This window comes from Monodelphis domestica, chromosome 1 (assembly GCF_027887165.1).
Source record: "Monodelphis domestica isolate mMonDom1 chromosome 1, mMonDom1.pri, whole genome shotgun sequence".
Lineage (NCBI taxonomy): Eukaryota > Metazoa > Chordata > Mammalia > Didelphimorphia > Didelphidae > Monodelphis > Monodelphis domestica.
Genome location: NC_077227.1, coordinates 176,857,515 through 176,875,949, shown reverse-complemented (window position 1 = coordinate 176,875,949; position 18,435 = coordinate 176,857,515). Strand labels below are relative to the sequence as shown.

Sequence of the window (18,435 nt, the reverse complement as noted above, 5' to 3'; positions counted from 1 at the left end):
TCCCTCTCCTCTTCTCTCCCCACTCCCAGAGGTGATAAACAATTCTACTGAGTTGTACAAATGTTGTTACTAATACCTATTTTTATAATATTCATTTTTGCTACAGTTTTTTTAAGGCCTAAACCCCAAATCACATACCCATATATACATATGATAAGTGATGTCATATGTTTTGCTTTTGCATTTCTACTCCCATAGTTCTTTCTCTCAATGTGGTTAGCATTCTTTTACATAAGTCCTACTACTAGTAGCAAGGTCTATTACGTTGGATTTTTCCAGTGTTTTACTTTCTGTGTACAATGTTCTCCTGGTTCTGCTCATTTCACTCTGCATCAGTTCATTGAGGTTCTCCCAGTTCATATAGAAAGTCTCCAGTTCATCACACAGCACAATAGTATACCATCACCATCATATACTACAATTTGTTCAACCATTACACCCCCTCATTTTCCAATTCTTTGCCACTACAAAGAACGTGGCTATGAATATTTTTGTACAAGTATTTTTCCTTATTATCAGAGCTCAATTCTTAAATTGCTTCTGTTTTATCTGCCAAGGATAATTACCTTTGAGCTGGACAGGGAGGAACAAATATGGCCAATAGGAAAATGATGCTCAAGGTAACAAAGGAAAAAAGGAAAAGAATAAGAAGCAGTGTGGCTATAGGACTAGATTTGGAGTCACAAAGATCTGAAATCAATTCTAGATCATTCACACTAACTGTGACCATAGGAGTCACTTAATAATAGGTCAACTCCCTTAGACAGTTCTCTATGCTTGAGTTATAGATGAGTTGTGGAACTGTGTCCCTGGAGAGAATTTCCTCACTGGGAGTTCTCTACACAGATAAAATTTCTATCTACCTTTACTGATCTAAGATATCTGGCCCAGATCCTCTGGTACTGAGAGGACTGACAGATTTGTGATTGATGAGCCACTGAAGGAGATTTGAAAGAGCATGGAGAAGGGGCAGCTAGATGGATAGAGAGCCAGGCCTAGGGGCAGGAGAACCTGGGTTCAAATGTGACCTAGCTATGTGACCCTGGGCAAATCACTTAACCCCAATTGCCTAACCTTTAGTGATCTTCTGCCTTGGAACTAATTCTTAGTATTGATTCTAAGACAGAAGGTAAGAATTTTGAAAGAAAGAACATGGAAAATGGGAGAAAAAATGCAGACTTGGAGAAGGGCAAATGTCCTCATTTTCAAAGAGGGGAAGCGAATAGTTTACAGATTATAGGCTAGTAAACCTGACTTTGATTCCTAGCAATTTTCTATAATGTATTGATCAATTTAATTTAAAAATTCATAAAATTACTAATAATCAAAAGAAACAAAAAAAGGATCTGTGCTTGACACTCTGTAATCTGACTCTCTCTCACTCCTCACTCCTTTTTAAACACTTATATTCTGTCTTAAAATTGATACTAAGTATTGGTTCCAAGGCAGAAGAGTGGTAAGGGCTAAGTCATTGGGGTCAAGTGAATTGCCCAGGGTCACACAGCTAGGAAGTGTCTAAGGCCAGATTTGAACAGAAGACCTTTCGTCTCTAGGCCTGGCTCTATCCATTGAGCTACCTATCAGTGATTTATGTTTTGGGGTCAAAAAAAGATATGCTTATCAGATTTGCAGGTGATGCCATGTTGGGAGAGATAGAGAACCCATTAGAGGATCTCGACATTGAAACAAGCCATATAAGATGAAGTGTAATAGGAACACATTCCAAGTTAAGTTTAAATTTGTATTAAAAGATTCATCTTTATGAATGCAAGATGGTACAGGGAGTTGGATATCAGGGCTGGACATCTGAAAGAGATCTAGAAGTTTTGGTGGAGTGCAAGGACAATCTGGATCAACAATATGATCTGGTAGCCAAGAAAATTAATGTGATTTTAGGCTTTATTAAGACAGGTCTAACTTTCAAGTGTAAGGAGCTTTTTATTTTGCCATCATCAAACATATAGACTATTTGTGTTCAGATAAGGATGCCACGTTTTTTAAAAGATATTTCTATTTGGGAGATTGTCCAGAATGGGCAACCAGGATGGTGAAGACCTTGAGTTTATGGCAGGTAAGAACTAAAGGAACTAGAACTGCTTAGCTTGGAGAAGAGAAGATTTAATAGGGACATGATTGCTATGCTCAAGTATTTAAAGGGGCATCATTTGAAAAATTTAGAGGAATATCTTTGATTTAGCTCCAGAAGGAAGATTTATTGTAGGTGAGATCCTAAGCAGAAGGTTGTATGAAGGTAAATTTAACTGTATGACCCTGAGTAAGTCACCTAACCTCAGTTACCTAGTCCTTACTGCTCGTTTGCCTTGGAACCAATATTTAGGATCAATTCTAAGACAGAAGGCAAGAGTTTAATAAAAAATACAAAAAGGTAAATTTAGGTACAATAGAAAGAAAAACTTTCAGACAATTAGGGTCTATTATCTGAAAGTAGAGGGGTCTGCCTCAGGAGGTAGTAGATTCCCCCTTGCTGTAATTCTTCAAGAAAAAGCCGGATGTCTACTTGTTGGCTAAGTCAAAAGCTCACTATGGTTTCTTCTAATTCTGAAGTTGTATGAGTTTGTTTAATGAAGGACATGAAGAATCCAGGTTTGCCACCCATTCCTAAAGAGAAATTGTTTATTAGGCTCAGTCGATAATAATTTAACTTTGTATAGTATCTTATGCAATCAATCAATTCACAGGTGATTCTTAGAAGGGACCCCATGCCATATCCAGCTCTATTCATTGCCATGGGATATTCAACAAATAGTCTAATGGAATTCTTGTCATACTTGGAATTTTAGAGTTGGGGGACTTTAAGAAGTCATCTGATCTAATTCTATTACTCTGGCTAAACTGTATTATTCTCTATCCCATTTTTCATGACCAAAAATATCTCATAATATCTTATTTCCATGCCTCTGCCCAGGCCACCTCCTTTACCTATTGAATTCTTGCTTGTTCTCTCTCTCTCTCTCTCTCTCTCTCTCTCTCTCTCTCTCTCTCTCTCTCTCTCTCTCTCTCTCTCTCTCTCTTTGTCTCTCTCTCTCTCTCTCTCTCTCTGTCTTTCTCTCTGTCTGTCTGTCTCTCTCATTTTCTTTCTCATTCAGCTTAGAATTATCTGTTCCTGATGAATTTTTATGTGAAGAACCAGGAGAACCTTGTACACAGAGACAGACACACTGTGGTACAATCGAATGTAATGGGCTTACTAGCAGCAATGCAATGATCCAGGACAATCCAGTGGAAGTTATGAGAAATATCCACATCCAGAGAAAGAACTGTGGGAACAGAAATGCAGAAGAAAAACATATGATCGATCATGTGGTTCAATGGGGATGTAACTGGAGTTTTGGCATTAAAAGATCTCTATATTGCAAATATGAATAATATGGAAATAGGTTTTGAACAATGATACATGGATAACCCAGTGGAACTGCTTGTCAGATCCAGAAGGGGGGAGGAAAGGGGGACGGAAATATCATGAATCATGTAACCATGGGAAAATTTTCTTAATTAATTTTTAAAAAAAGGAAAAAAAGAATTATCTGTTCCAAGGCAGAAAAGAGGAAAGGGATAGGCCATTGGGATTAAGTAACTTGCCCAGGGTCACAAAGCTAGGAAGCATCTAAGGCCAGAACCTAGGACCTCCCAGCTTTGTATCTACTGAACCACCTACCTGATCCTTGCCAATTAAAAAAATATATTTTAAAGTATTTTTCCATGGTTATATGATTCATGTCCTTTCCCTTCCCTTTTCTCTATCCCCCTCCCAGAACTGATAATTCCACTCGGTTATACATGTATTATCACTCGGAGCCTATTTCTATATTATTCATTTTTGCTATAGATTATTCTTTTAAAATCAAACCCTAAATCCTATACTCATATAAACAAGTGATAAATCATGTTTTTCTTCTGCATTTCTACTCCCATAGTTCTTTCTCTCAATGTGGATAGCATTCTTTCTCATAAATTCCTTGGGATTGTCCTGGATCATTGCATTGCTGCTAGTAGCAAAGTCTATTACATTTGATTGTCCCACAATGTTTCAGTTACTGTGTATAATGTTCTCCTGGTTCTGTTCATTTTATTCTGCATCAGTTCATGGAGACCTTCCCAGTTTTTACAGAAATCAAGCAGTTCATCATTCCTTATAGCACCATAGTATTCCATCACCAACATATACCACCATTTGTTCAGCCATTCCCCAATTGAAGGGCATCCCCATATTTTCCAATTTTTTGCCACCACAAAGAGCACAGCTATAAGTATTTTTGTACAAACATTTTTTTTTATCTCTTTGTGGTACAAACCCAGTAGTGGTATTGCTGGATCAAAGGTCATGCAATCTTTTAAAGCCCTTTGGGCATAATTCCAATTGCCTTTGAGAATGGTTGGATCAATTCACAACTCCACCAGCAATGCATTAATGTCCCAACTTTGCCACATCCCCTCCAACATTCATTACTTTCCTTTGCTGTCATATTTGTCAATCTGCTAGGTGTGAGGTGATACCTCAGAGTTGTTTTGATTTGCATTTCTCTAATCAGGAGGGATATAGAACACTTTTTCATGTGATTATTGATAGTTTTGATTTCTTCATCTGAAAAATGCCTATTCATGTCCCTTGACCATTTGTCAATTGGGGAATGCCTTGCCAATTTTTTAAAGTCCAACTCAGCTATCATCTTCTCTGAAGTTTCCTCTCATCCCTGAGTCAGAAATAACCTGGTGTCTGCTCACCCCCTCACTTGCTGGAGCAAACTTTACTCATCAAGTGTTCTTGTACATTTCAATTTTCTGAATATGGATCTTAGTATCTTGTTAGACTATGGGGGCCACTAAGACTCATTTGGGTCTTTTTTAAACTTTATATCTTCTATAGCGCCTAGCCCAGTGATTTGCACACACACCCAGTAAACATTTAATGGTCCCTGAATTTCATTGAAACTCAGATCCTCAGAGTCGAAAGGACTTGACCAAAGTCACATACTAGTTAGTGACATACTCAAATTAAGATCTCCAGATTCCCTGCCTTGGGAATTAATCTCTGTAACGCAGGACTAGCAGGATGGGAAGTTGCTTACTGGTGTGATTTCTAGTGTATCAGGAAGATTTTCCTGCCTAAAAATTTTCCTCCTACTCAAATACCAAAAATGCCAGAAATTCTGCTATTACTGAGACATTCATTTACCTCTTTCTGGTACTCTTTTAACATGGGAGAGAAAATTATTATTATTCATACCTATTGATCTGTACTTTATCAGATATCTTACTCCTAGGGGAGTTACCTGGGCAGCATAAAAGTATAGGGAACACACAAGATAACCTAACTGATGTAAAGAAAATAAGGAAAAGGTTTAAAGGTTGCCTAACAAACTTCACCAGTATAAATGACCCCTTTCTTTTGGTTGTTGTTAATAAAAACCCATACCTTCTGTCTTAGAATCAATACTAAGTATTGGTTCCAAGGACAAAGAGCGGTTAGGGTTAGGTGATGGATGTTAAGTGACTTGCCCAGGGTCACACAGTTAGGAAGTATCTGGGGTCAAATTTGAAGCCAGATTCTCCTGGCCCTGGGTCTGACTCTCAATCCACTGAGTCACCTAATTAGCCCCTCAGCCCTAATCCCCTTCACCTCCAGGAAGTGTCTAAGATTTGAATCCAAGTCTTCCAGGTCTCTATCAATAAACTGTGCCATCTAGCTGGACCTATAAAAAATGACCCTTTAAACAACATATACATAGAAAGATAAATTATTGACCTAGTCAGTCAATCAGTCAACTAGCATTTATTATGTTCTAGGCATCATACTAAGTTATGGAGATACAGGGAATCCTTACACTCAGGGAGTTCACAATCTAATCAGAGAGAGACAACATGCCAACAACTACATACAAATTCTATAGATTTGCGTGTGTGAGCATGCAGGACAAATTGGGGATAATCTCAGAGGGAAGACACCAAGGTTAAGGAGGATAGAGAAAGACTTCTTGCAGAAGGTGAGACTTTAGCTGAGATTTAAAGAAAACCTAGGAAGCCAGGATGCAGAGGGGAGGAGGGAGAGAATTCTAGGCTTGGGAGACAGCCAGTGAAAATGCAGTTGGGAGATGGGGTGTCTTGGACAAGGAGCAGCAAGGTTTCTGGATCACAGAGCAAAAAGAGGGAAATGTGAGATGTAAGAAGTCTGGAAATGTGGGAATGGAGCAGATTTTGAAGGGCTTAAAAGCCAGAGGATTTCATATTTGATCCTGAAGGTAACAAGGAGCCACTGGAGTTTACCGAGTTAAGAGGGTGACATGGTTAGATTTGTGCTTTTAGGAAGAGAAATTTGACAACTGAGTGGAGGATGAATGGAAGTAGAGACCAAGAAGCAGGCTATTGTAGTAGTTCAAGTGTGAGGTGATGACGGCCTATACCAGGGTAGGTGGCAGTGTCAGAGGAAGACAATGGGGCGAAAAAGAGAGAAATGAAGGTAGAAACGACAGAACTTGTCAATCGATGGAATATGGGGGGCGTGGGGGAGGGCGAGGGCGAGTGCAAGGAGTTGAGAATGACACGTATATCAGGAGGAGCCTGGATGGTTTGGACGATGGAGATATCTTCGACAGCAATTGGGAAGTTAGGAAGGGGGATGGGAGGGCTTGGGGGATGGGGTGGGGATGGATAATGTGTTGTTTTAGAGACATTGAATTTAAGATGTTTACAGGACATCCAGTTCTATGTCCAATAGGCTGTCGGAGATGGAAGACTGGACATCACGTTCAGGTAGGTGTTTGATCAATTCTTTTGACTGCTTGAAAAAGCAACATCTTTTTTTTTGGGGGGGTGGCTTCTGCGTAAAGAAATTTGCATGACAGTGTTTCTTGGTGAAACCTAGTCTTCAAGACAACTAGATATTAATTTAATATTCTCTTACCTCCTACCTCACGGTAAGTTTCATGACAGCAGGTATTGTGTTTACTATAAACTGAATTTACCTTAGAGTCTAGCAAATTATTCTGCACACAATAGGGATTTATTATGTGGAAGGAGTAGATAATGAATGCATCAATGAATAATTAAAATCATCAGAAAAACAATGGGAGTATTTGAAATAAAAATGGCCAGAAGGAAAACAAGTAATAAAGTTGATATCCCTTCCAACCGAGCCAGCCAGGAGTCGAACCTGGAATCTTCTGATCCGTAGTCAGACGCGTTATCCATTGCGCCACTGGCCCGAGGACGAAAAAACTCCTGCAGCAGCACATCTTCAAGAGAATGCCGCGGGGCTTCATGGGGGATGTAGTTTTTTATTTGGATCCGTTTCAGGTAATTTACATAAAACGATTGGGGAAGTAGACTCTATTCACAAGCGGGACCTTCGGATTGGTAGGTCTCCAGTTCTCACGCCTTTCGTCACGGCGCTGCCGCCTGATTGGCAGGGAGACCCACACATAGCCCCGCCCACCTCCCAACGCTAAGTGGGAGAAGACGCTCGGGTTGTTAAGGAGACTCCTCCCGCCCACTAGGGAAACCCGGCTTTTCCCGTGCTTTGCCATTGGTTGTTGTTGTCTAGGGGTCCCGGCGCGGACAACGTGAGGGGGAAAATGGCGGCGGTGGCAGTTGGGGCGGCCTCTGGGTGCCGCGTGTCCAGCGGGCGGGACCTCAATTGCGTCCCAGAAGTGGCTGATACGTTGGGGGCAGTGGCGAAACAAGGGTGAGGGCCCCATATCCCTCTTCCTCCCCTGTCTTGGGTGGGACGCGCGCTGACTGGGAGCTGGAGTGGGAGAAACTATTCCCAACCCCGGGGGAGAGAGGGAGGGTACCGAGGCGGGAGAGTCCATTTCTCTTGTGGTGGTGGGGGGGAATGATGGAGAGGCGACCACAGGCAGTTCCTGGGTTTGGGGAGGCGGTATGGGAAAGCGTGCAAGGTATCTGGGTACAGTATGGGCGTGTGGCACTCATGCCAGGGGCACAGTCTAATGGAATCGGGCCTTGCCGCTGGATGTGGAGCTCCTGCCGGTTTCCCTTTATAAACTCTTTTGGGGGTATGGAGTCACCCTGTGCAGTTTGGCGCGTGGGCCGGCCATGCTCTGGCCCACGTGGGCAAGAGTGGCTGTCCATAAGGGCGTTGTTATTTTGCTAATAGTGTCTTGGTGATGGTGGTGGGTCATCTGTCTTTGTCTCAGCTTTGATTTCCTCTGCATGCCCGTCTTCCATCCCCGATTCAAGAGGGAATTCACCCAAGAACCTGCCAAGACCCGTCCTGGGCCCCACACAAGATCTGACCTGCTGCTATCAGGACGGGGTAGGGAGCCCCTCAGTTCCTCCCACACCTTTACAAGCAGTGAATAGCCCTTGTTCTCAGAGCCCTGTCTACTCCCCTTCCTTAAATTAGGGGGAGTGACTCTTCTGGAACAGCAAGATCCACCCTTTGTACATTTCTTATTTATATGTTTAAAAAAAAACCCTCCATAAATGCTGTTTCCCTAGAACAGTATTCCCAATCCATCATGAGAAAAGTCCTATTCTCTGTGCTCCATTGCCCAGTCATCTGAAGAGCTGGAGGTCAAACAGAATCAAGAATAAAATGACCATACTTAATCCAGTTTTTGTCTTTTCCTGGGGAATACAGATTGGAATACATTGATTGTGGGAAAGCTGTCACCATGGATCCGCCCCGATTCCAAAGTGGAGAAGATAAGAAGGAATTCAGAGGCGGTAAGGGCACCTCTATTTCTGCCTGGTGGTCATCTCTAGAACTCAGGAGGGTGGTAGTCTTTTATTCTAATATGGACCACAGACTCCTGTGTACCACTTTGGTAGCCCAAATTTCAATGGTCATTGGGATATCTTGATGTCAGGTATATTTAGTACCATAAAGGTGGAAGCCATTTGGGACAATCATTTACTAATTTGTTTTTGTTGGTCTCTTTTCTAGGCCATGTTGCAAGAGTTGAATTTTGGGGCATACCTGGGCCTTCCAGCTTTCTTGTTACCTCTTACTCAAGAGGATAACACTAACCTGGCCAGAGTCCTGACCAATCACATCCACACAGGCCATCATTCTTCTATGGTATGACCTCGGTGCTTTCCTTCCCCAAATCCAGAAAATGAATAGGCAATATTGTGCATTGGTTGGATTGTAGTGAATACTCTATTATCCCAAGCCAAGCTGCTTAATCCATTATACATAAAATGGATTGGAAAGGATGGTACTGTTCTTTATTAGTTTGCCTAGGATTGCTAATTACTCAGTTAATGGATAGATCAAATAAATACTATTGCCCGAAAGTCAAATCCTTGTAATAAAGAGGATCTATTTCTATTTCAGAAAATGTAGAGTTGAATTGGAAGATAGGATATATTAGTAGATAATGACCTAAACTTACAAATAAGCCTTTATTTACATGAAATAGGATTATTTAAGTCTGTAGGAATCAAGAAAGGCATGTTCAATGGTCAATAAGGTTAGATGGAGTTAGGATCAAGTTCATTTTAATCAAGGAAGACTTTCTGGAGGCAAAGATAACAAGCTTCTTTCTGTTCAGTTCTGGATGAGAGTGCCCTTGGTGGCAGCAGAAGACCTTCGGGATGACATCATTTCGAATGAACCTCTTACACAGACAGAAGCATGTACTGGGGAGGAGAAGACATGGATGTGGTATGTGATTCTCTCATTGCTACTGCTAAAGGTTAAAGTGTAGGACTGAGAGAAGAATGGGCTAAGAGTTTAGGGGAAGTCACTGACAGTCAGAAGGAATATAATGATTAGCAGGCCTTCTCTGTTTTCTTCTGTCTAGGTGGCATAACTTTCGCACCCTGTGTGACTACAGCAAGAGGATTGCAGTGGGTGAGTGTGGCAGTCTGTCTTGACTAGAGTTCCTTCTCCCTTTTCCCAATGTGTATAGGAGTCAAAGTGTGAAGTTTCAGATTAGTTTAGCTGCTAACACAGATTTTTGGGTAACTCCTTTTTTCTGTATACTATGTAGCAGGACTATAAAATACTATAATGCTATGTAACAGGACTGTAAAATACTATCCCTAGTAATAAAAGAAAGCTTGCTTGGACTTTTAATAGATCTTTCTTTCCCTACTCTAGCTATTGAAATTGGTGCTGACCTTCCATCCAATCATATAATTGACCGATGGCTTGGGGAGCCAATCAAAGCAGCCATCCTTCCCACCAGCATCTTCCTGACCAATAAGAAGGGATTTCCTGTCCTTTCTAAGGTGCACCAGAGGTTGATCTTCCGGCTCCTCAAGGTAAAAGGGAGGTATATTGGGGTGGGAAGTTGTAATGTTGATCCAGCCGTGCCCCTATGATCCTCTACCTTGCTTAAATGGATTTTTGAAGTTTCCTTACAGATCAATTCCCTTTTCATATTTGACCCCAAAGAACAATTTTGGCATAGTTGGGGTCCAGAGATACAGGGAGAATATGGCACAGGAAACCTGATAACTTTTTGTGGGAAATACCTTTCAAAGGAAATAATTCCATAGGACCAAATCATAAAACACCAACTTAGAAATCATATTGTTCTCCCCCTCCTTCCTCAACCCTTAGTTTTAATGCTTTGGGATCCTGAGACCTAGAAATACATTTGAAAAAGAAATAGCAAAAGGATATGAGGCATTCTGAACTGCCACGAGATGCCTAGTGGACATTAAATGTATATTTAAGCCATATGCTGCTTGTTGGGGATGATATAACTCTAGCCTTGAGGGGATTGTTTAAGGATTCATAACAGGAATGACTTAGGATTCTCTTTGTTGATGCACTTCTCCTTTGCTAATGATTATATCTAGATGTTTGGTTTAGGTTTGAATTTTCTAAGCTATAGGACACTTGGGACTCTGTGCAGAGGACAGGAAGTCTGTAGAGGTTGAATTGATATTTTGACTTGTTGACAGTTGGAGGTACAATTCATCATTACTGGTGCCAATCATCACTCAGAAAAAGAATTTTGCACCTACCTGCAGTATTTGGAATACTTGAGCCAGAACCGTCCACCACCTAATGCCTATGAACTCTTTGCCAAGGGCTATGAGGACTATCTCCAGTCCCCTCTCCAGGTGAGCTATGAACTTAGGAATTGTAGAAATGATAGGAGGCAAGGAAGCATTTTATGTGGAGGGACTTTACGCTCCCCACCAGCCAGACCCAGAAGACAAAGCATTCTTCTGGTTTGGAGTACCATCAAGTTCTGGACCCTGGTTAACTTGGTCTTTCTCTTTCCCTTCTTGAGCCATTGATGGATAATCTGGAGTCACAAACTTATGAAGTGTTTGAGAAGGATCCCATCAAATATTCCCAGTACCAGCAGGTCTGTAGGGTCTGGGTTGGGGCAGGAACATGGGTTGGGGCTTGGGTGAATGTGGGAGTGGGAGAGTGAGTGAGACCAGAAGTAGGTTACTACTAACTTCTGTTCTCCCTAGGCCATCTACAAATGTCTCTTGGATCGTGTACCAGAAGAGGAAAAGGATACCAATGTGCAGTGAGTGTTTTTTTCCCCCCTTGTGCAGCCAGGTGGCACAGTGGACTTAGTAGTGGTCCTAGAGTGAGGAATATATGAGTTCAAATTTGACCTCAGACATTTATTAGTCATGTGATCTTAGGCAAGTTACTGACCTTTGTCTGCTTCAGTTTCCTCAATTATAAAATGGGAATCAGAGCATCTATCTTCCAGGGCTATTATGAAAATTAATTGTGCTTCACAGAGGACCTGGCAGGTAGAGGCTATACAAAGGCTTGTTGCTGCTGTTGCTGCTACTACTACTGTCACTACTACCACTATTGCCACTATTACAACACAGCATTCTATGCCCATGTTGTCTGTCTTTCCCATTTTGTATCCATATAATTCTGTCTCATCTCTGTCTTTTCCCCTCAGGGTGCTGATGGTCTTAGGTGCAGGCCGAGGTCCCTTGGTGAATGCTTCTCTCCGGGCTGCCAAGCAGGCTGATCGGAGAGTGAAACTGTATGCTGTAGAGAAGAACCCCAATGCTGTGGTAACGTAAGTGGCTCTTTGTGCTGCCTACTGAGAATGTGATGCTCCTATTCTACACATGACTTTTCCAGGGCCAGCACCCACCCTAATATATTTTCTCCACTCACAGGCTAGAGAACTGGCAGTTTGAAGAATGGGGCAGCCAGGTGACAGTGGTATCATCAGACATGCGGGAATGGGTGGCACCTGAGAAGGCAGACATCATCGTTAGTGAACTCCTAGGCTCCTTTGCAGATAATGAACTGTCACCTGAATGCCTGGATGGAGCCCAGCACTTCCTAAAAGGTACCTTCTGATAGGAGATAGAGGAAGGGTAGAAGTTCATCATAGAGTGGGAGAACTGAACCAGTAGAAACTATCTAGAAGTCATAAACAAGTATTAAGTATCTCCATTGTGCCAGGCGCTTTGTCTAGGTCTTTGGGATATACAATGAAACAGTTTCTTCCCTTTAAAGGATCTTGTTTATATTCTCTGCTATACCAGGGGTAGATGGGAACATGTAGACACATCAGTGGGGACAAAACAGATACAAAGTAAATAAAAAGTAATTTGGGAGATGTCACATGAGCTTTGAAAGGAGCTGGGGATTCCAAGAAGTGGAAGGGGCAAAAGCAAGAACATTTTTAGGCATAGGGATCAACTTGTACCAAGGCTTATAGTCGGAAAATGGAATGTTGTGTTATGGGAACAGTAAGTAGACCAGATTGGTTTCATATTACTTCCCCTTAAACACTAAACAATCGAGCCAAACTAGAAAGATGGGTCTTTAAATGCCAACTGGAGTAGTTTGTAGTTTATTCTAAGAGGCAAGAGGAAGTCACTGAAGCTTCTTAAAGCTCAGTCATTAAATATTTTCTAAGCACCTACTATGTGCCAGACACTGCTAAGAGAATATGAAGACAAAAAATAATCTCTCAAAGAATAAGTCATTGTAATGGGAGAGACAACATACAAATAACTATCCCTAAACATGCTATGTACAGGGTAAATAAGAAATGATCAAGAGAAGGAAGGCACTGGAATTGGGAGGGATTAAGAAAGTTTCTTATTGAAGGTAGGATTTTAGCTGGGGCTTAAAGAAAACCAAGTAAGCCAGGAAGTGGAGATGGTGACCTTTCCAGGCATGGAGGACAGTAGGTAAAAATGCCCAAAATTTTGAGATTTTTGTTCAAGGAATGCAAGGAGTTCAATTTCACTAGATCACAGAATATATATGTAAAGTGTTTGGAACTAGGTATAAGTTATAACAGACATTAATACAAATCAAATAGAGAATTTTATATTTGATCCTGGATATGATAGGGAGCTACTGGAGTTTATTGAATTGGGGGGTAATAGACCTACTCTTTAGGAAGATCACTTTGGGAGCTGAGTGAAGGATGGGCTAGAATGGAGAAATAGTGATATTGGGGAGACTAACCAGTAATTGTTGCAAAAGTCTGGGCTTGAGGTGATGAGATTCTTTGGTACCTGGCTATCAGAGGTGGTAGGGCTAGGGGACACACAAGAGGTAGATAAGAAGGCACAATTGACACATCTTAGCAACAGAATAGATATAGGAAGATGAGGGGGTGAGTAGTCAAGCACCTGGGTTGGCATTCTGAGTGACTCAGAAGATGGTGGTGTCCTTGGTGGTTATTGGGAAGTTTGGGAGTGGGGAAGGTTTTGGAGAAAGATAAAGAGGTCCATTTTGGATATGTTGAGTTAAAAATATCTGCAGAATATCTAGTTTGAAATGTCTAAAAGACAGTTGGAAATGTGACTGGAGGTCATCAGAGAGGTTAGGGATTGAATAAGTAGTAGAATTGAGAATAAAAGCAAAAAGAATTATCATTTATGGACATCTAGGTAAGTTTGCATAGTGGATAAAGGGCCAGGTCTGGAGTCAGAAGAACCCAGAGTTCAAATCTGGTCTCAGACTCTTAACTTCATCACTTAATCCCAGTTGCCTAGCCCTTGCTGCTCTTCTGTCTTAGAGTTGATACTAAGACAGTAGGTAAGGGTTATTTTTTTTAAGGATAAATTTAGTAATGTGCTTAAGGAATATATATTTAGATGCAGTGGTTTTTTTGGGGGGGGGGGAGACAAGGAGAACAATTGTGGGAAACTATTGTAATAGGTAAAAGGTGTTAAAAATTTTAATTAGGCCGTGGGGTAGCAAGAAACAGATGAGAGATTAGAAGTAAAATCATTGACTTTGGCCAGCTGATTGTATAACTCATTGGAGTGTGAGGGAGAGTTGAAGATGACCTGTATACAGAAATGGAGAAATGAGGGAGGAGCAGGTTTCAGAAAAAAAAGTTCTGTGTGAATCTTGGTTTAGGATATGACAATAATTTCTTTCTCTGCTGGACTTTTATTTACCCTTGTTTCTGCAGATGATGGAGTGAGCATCCCAGGGGAATATACTTCTTTCCTAGCCCCTATCTCATCATCTAAGCTGTATAATGAAGTCCGGGCATGTCGAGAAAAGGACCGGGATCCTGAGGTGAGAAGACTTCTTACCCTTCCACATATCCCATTTTAACTAATTTATGTCAGCAGACATTAAACTATCTCTTTTCTTTCATTGGAAAATATGATAAATTGGGGGGAGTTAGGTTGAGTTCCTTTTTATTTCTATGTGTCCCTTAGGTTCTTGATACTTTCCTCTCAGGTTCCTGGGAAGGAGGAGACTGTCCCTGTTCTCCCTTCCAGCACCTGCTTTCCTCTTCTTGACAGGCCCAGTTTGAGATGCCTTATGTAGTTCGACTGCACAACTTTCACCAGCTGGCTGAACCCCAGCCTTGCTTTACCTTTACCCATCCCAACCGAGGTAGGTCCCTTTGTTGCTGCTTCTGAACCTCCCTTCAGAGCTAAGCATGCCATCATCCTTTGACTGATAGATTTACTTTCCTGGCCCCTCACTAAATTGCCTGTGTACTCCCTGCCCCTCATTTCCTTTCTTTTTACAGATCCCATGATTGACAACAACCGCTACCGAACATTGGAGTTTCCTGTAGAGGTGAACACTGTGCTGCATGGGTTTGCCGGGTACTTTGAGACCGTGCTTTATCAGGACATCACTCTGAGTGAGTGCTTGTGCTTTAGGAAATGTGTGGTATCTGGATATTCCCCTGCATATGTTTGCTTCAAAAGGCAACCATTCTTTACCTTTTACAGAAGTCCTCTTTAGCTCTGGCAGAGGCAGCAGTCAAATTAAGGGCAATGGGGGGCATGGTTTTGAGTTAATTTGGTTCTTATATCCCTGTAGGTATCCGTCCAGAGACCCACTCTCCTGGGATGTTTTCCTGGTTTCCTATTCTCTTTCCTATCAAGGTAAACATCCTTAAGAGCTTACAGAATGTCATTTCCTCAAACCCAGTATTCACCCACCATGCTTACCTTGAGTTATTTCCTATTTCCCTTCCCTTCCCTGGTGATATTGCTTTCGTGGCCTATTAGGCCCTCATTGCTATAACGATGATATGACCAACTCCCCCAAACATCCTGTGTCTCTGTTCTTACAGCAGCCCATCACTGTGCATGAAGGGCAGACTATCTGTGTTCGATTCTGGAGATGCAGCAGTGCCAAGAAGGTGTGGTATGAATGGGCAGTGACAGCACCTATCTGCTCAGCTATTCATAATCCGACCGGTCGCTCCTATACCATCGGCCTCTAGTGTTTCCTGCTAGTGCCCAAAGCCTAGGAACCAGGAACCAGTCCCCACTTCCCCTATAGCATTGAAAGAACCAATAATTATTCCCTAGGGTGGGGTCACCCTTGTCATTCATCAGATCAGGGTATCCTCATCTGCTTTTCCTGTCTTGTATAAAGGTGGGTAAAAGGGCAGAGTTAATTAGAGTGCCTCCTATCCCATTCTGTTGTAAAAGATCCTGGGCTAGGGAACACTCTGCAGAATGTGAAGCCACAGGGACGGCACGGCTTCCAGGGCTTCCTGGAGCAAACCCTGAAAACACTGGACTGAGTGATTTTCAACCCTACCCATCTCTGTGTTCCTCTTGGTTCTTCTATGTCAAAGGAAATACAAATAAAGCAGTTATAGTCCTTCCTGCCCCCATTCACCCTGGCCCCTGCCTCTGATTCTCAGGACCTGATAGATAAACTCAATTCACATTCATTTCTAGGCCAGGAACCACATCCTGAAATCACCTGAGTGAGAGCCATTCTTGTTCAAATAATCAAGAAGTTGATTGTGCTTCCTTTTGGTCCTTGGAGTCAGCATTTTGCTAAGCTTTGTCAGTTGGGACAAGTTGTTACATTTTTGCCCTACAGGGAAAGAATTTCAGGGTTGGAAGGGATCTGATGGCCCTTTAGTCCAACCTGCTGCTTGAATTAGAATTCCACTCTATAAAAATATTAGACAGGTGGACATCCAGCCTTTTTTAAAACTCCCTGGGGGCAGCTGGGTGGCTCAGTGGATTGAGAGCCAGGCCTAGAGATGGGAGGTCCTAGGTTCAAATCTGGCCTTAGACACTTCCCAGCTGTGTGATCCTGGGCAAGTCACTTGACCCCCATTGCCTAGCCCTTACCACTCTTCTGCCTTGGAGCCAATACACAGTATTGACTCTAAGATGGAAGGTAAAGGTTTAAAAAAAAACAAAAAACTATTACTTCCCATGTAGACTGATCCCCTTTTTTGAATGGCTCTTAAGTGTTAGATGGTTTTTCTTCATATTAAGCCTAAATGTACTTCTCTACAGCTGTTCCACTCATTTGCTCATAATTCCTCTCTGGAGCCAAATAGAACTCAAAGGAGATAATGTATGAACATGAGATGTTTGTAAATGGCTTTGCAAACTTTAAAGTGCTATGCCAATGTCATCTATTATTCTATATCAATTCCCTCTTTCATTGAACAACTCTACTTGAAAAAAGCTATTGTTTTTTCTTCTCAGTCTTAAACATCCCAAGTTCTTTTACGCAGTCATATTGCATGTGATCTTAAGGCTTAACAATTCTTGTTGTCTTTCCCTGGACATTTGCAGTCTCAAAAATGTAGCACCTAAAACAAAAAAAAAATATTCCAGTTAGAGTCTGATTCAAGGGTAGTTTCCACATTTCCAGGTCTGTACGCATTTGAATTTTTTGGCTGCGATATTAGTCTATTGACTCATTTAACTTGAAAAACCTCAGTCCTTTATAGAGGAATTACTGTTTTGATGCACCCTCCCATTTTGTACTTGTGAAAATGATTTTATGGATCCAACTATGACCTACAATTGTCCCTATTAAATTTTTAAAATATTTTATTTTTGATACCTGTTTTTACATCACATTCATTTCTGAATATTTTCCATCCATTCTTAAAACACTTTAAAAGAGAAAGCAATTCAATAAAACCAACATGCAGTTCTACCATTTGAGAGTTTACATACATACAGTGTTTCATATCTATGGACCCCTGCCTTTGCGATGAAAGTATGCATACTAAAATTTCCTAAGACTTGGTCCAATTATTCTACATTCATCTTGAAAGATCGAATCTCATAAAATTGGGTGATGGCTGTAACTGTGGGTTATTGGTAATATTTGTGACTCGCTAGTGATCACACATTGAAGATCTCCCCAATTGCTTACCCAGGATTTTGGGGTTTTATTGGTAGCAGAGACTGGACTTGTTAGTCCATTGCAGAAGCCGCCATTTGTCCAGATTTTTTGCTGGGTACAGGAAGTACCTTGGAACTATGAAACCTGCAGGAACTAAAGAGCCCTGAAAACGTGCCTGTGGGTGTCGAATCAGTTCCTTCAGTTCAAGGGACTTGTTCTGCTGTGCTCCCAAAAGCATCAATGTGGAGCAGTGTCCTATTAGGATAGGAAGTTGGATATCTGTCCTATTAGGATAGGAAGTTGGATATCTGAGGTAGTTGGGGAGGAGAGAATGATATTTTGGAAAGGGAAGTGGAGCCCTCTGCATCCTTAAACCTTTCCAGCTGCTATATCATTCCTGCATAAGGTAGGGTGCCTCAAAGCCGTGGGGGCTGCAAGACCTGAACTAGCACGCATGCGCACCAAGTATTAAAGGTGAGGTCAGGGGACGAATTTTATTCACAGCAAACCTAGCCAGGGAAAGGATTTAAAGGCCAGCGTGACACCCTTAGCCAATCAGTAGGGAATGTACCAGGGAAGCAGCTATGGCCCTTTCTTATTGTCTCCACCCCAACGTATTGGGCTAGCCAATCAGTTTGCTGGAAACAGGGTCAGGTGGGTCCTTCGTGCTCTGATACTATACCCTATATCAGATTTTTTTCCCCCACCTCCCCCAGTGGCTCAGTAGCCAATGAGAAAGCGATGGGCGTCAACAAAGGTTGCAGGTAAGGCCCTTTTCCTTGATCTACAGAGGCGTTAACCAATCAATAGGAAAATTGACGGTTGCTAGGCGACAGCTAAGCTTGGCTCCGCCCATAATTTTGATTTTAGCCAATGAAAAGGTACAGTAT

At 41.8% G+C, this 18,435-nt stretch overlaps 1 protein-coding gene, 1 long non-coding RNA gene and 1 other non-coding gene across 4 annotated transcripts; 1 reads left to right on the top strand and 2 right to left on the bottom strand.

Annotated features, from left to right (window-relative positions):
• Positions 1–6,028: 6,028 nt before the first annotated feature.
• On the top strand, positions 6,029–16,055 carry PRMT5 (protein arginine methyltransferase 5). 2 transcript variants are annotated; one of them, XM_056810028.1, is made up of 20 exons: positions 6,029–6,475; positions 6,710–6,768; positions 7,156–7,311; positions 7,559–7,699; positions 8,172–8,290; positions 8,618–8,703; positions 8,924–9,058; positions 9,534–9,646; positions 9,786–9,835; positions 10,085–10,248; positions 10,897–11,058; positions 11,232–11,309; positions 11,422–11,480; positions 11,877–11,999; positions 12,103–12,278; positions 14,373–14,482; positions 14,716–14,809; positions 14,949–15,065; positions 15,248–15,312; positions 15,504–16,055. In XM_056810028.1, the coding sequence occupies exons 4-20, from the start codon at positions 7,590–7,592 to the stop codon at positions 15,654–15,656; spliced, it is 1,914 nt and encodes a 637-aa protein (XP_056666006.1). In that variant the 5' UTR covers positions 6,029–6,475; positions 6,710–6,768; positions 7,156–7,311; positions 7,559–7,589; the 3' UTR covers positions 15,657–16,055. The 2 variants fall into 2 exon arrangements, with proteins under 2 accessions (XP_056666006.1, XP_056666005.1); XM_056810027.1 differs by having other exon boundaries at positions 6,079–6,257.
• Positions 7,148–7,220, bottom strand: TRNAR-ACG (transfer RNA arginine (anticodon ACG)). Its single transcript has one exon. It is a non-coding gene; the product is annotated as a tRNA-Arg (tRNA).
• A 768-nt stretch (positions 16,056–16,823) lies between the features above and the next one.
• LOC103101188 (uncharacterized) lies at positions 16,824–18,428 on the bottom strand. The gene is made up of 2 exons (XR_460740.3): positions 17,576–18,428; positions 16,824–17,000 (listed from the first exon to the last, which is right to left on the bottom strand). It is a non-coding gene; the product is annotated as an uncharacterized LOC103101188 (long non-coding RNA).
• Between the last annotated feature and the right edge of the window lie 7 nt (positions 18,429–18,435).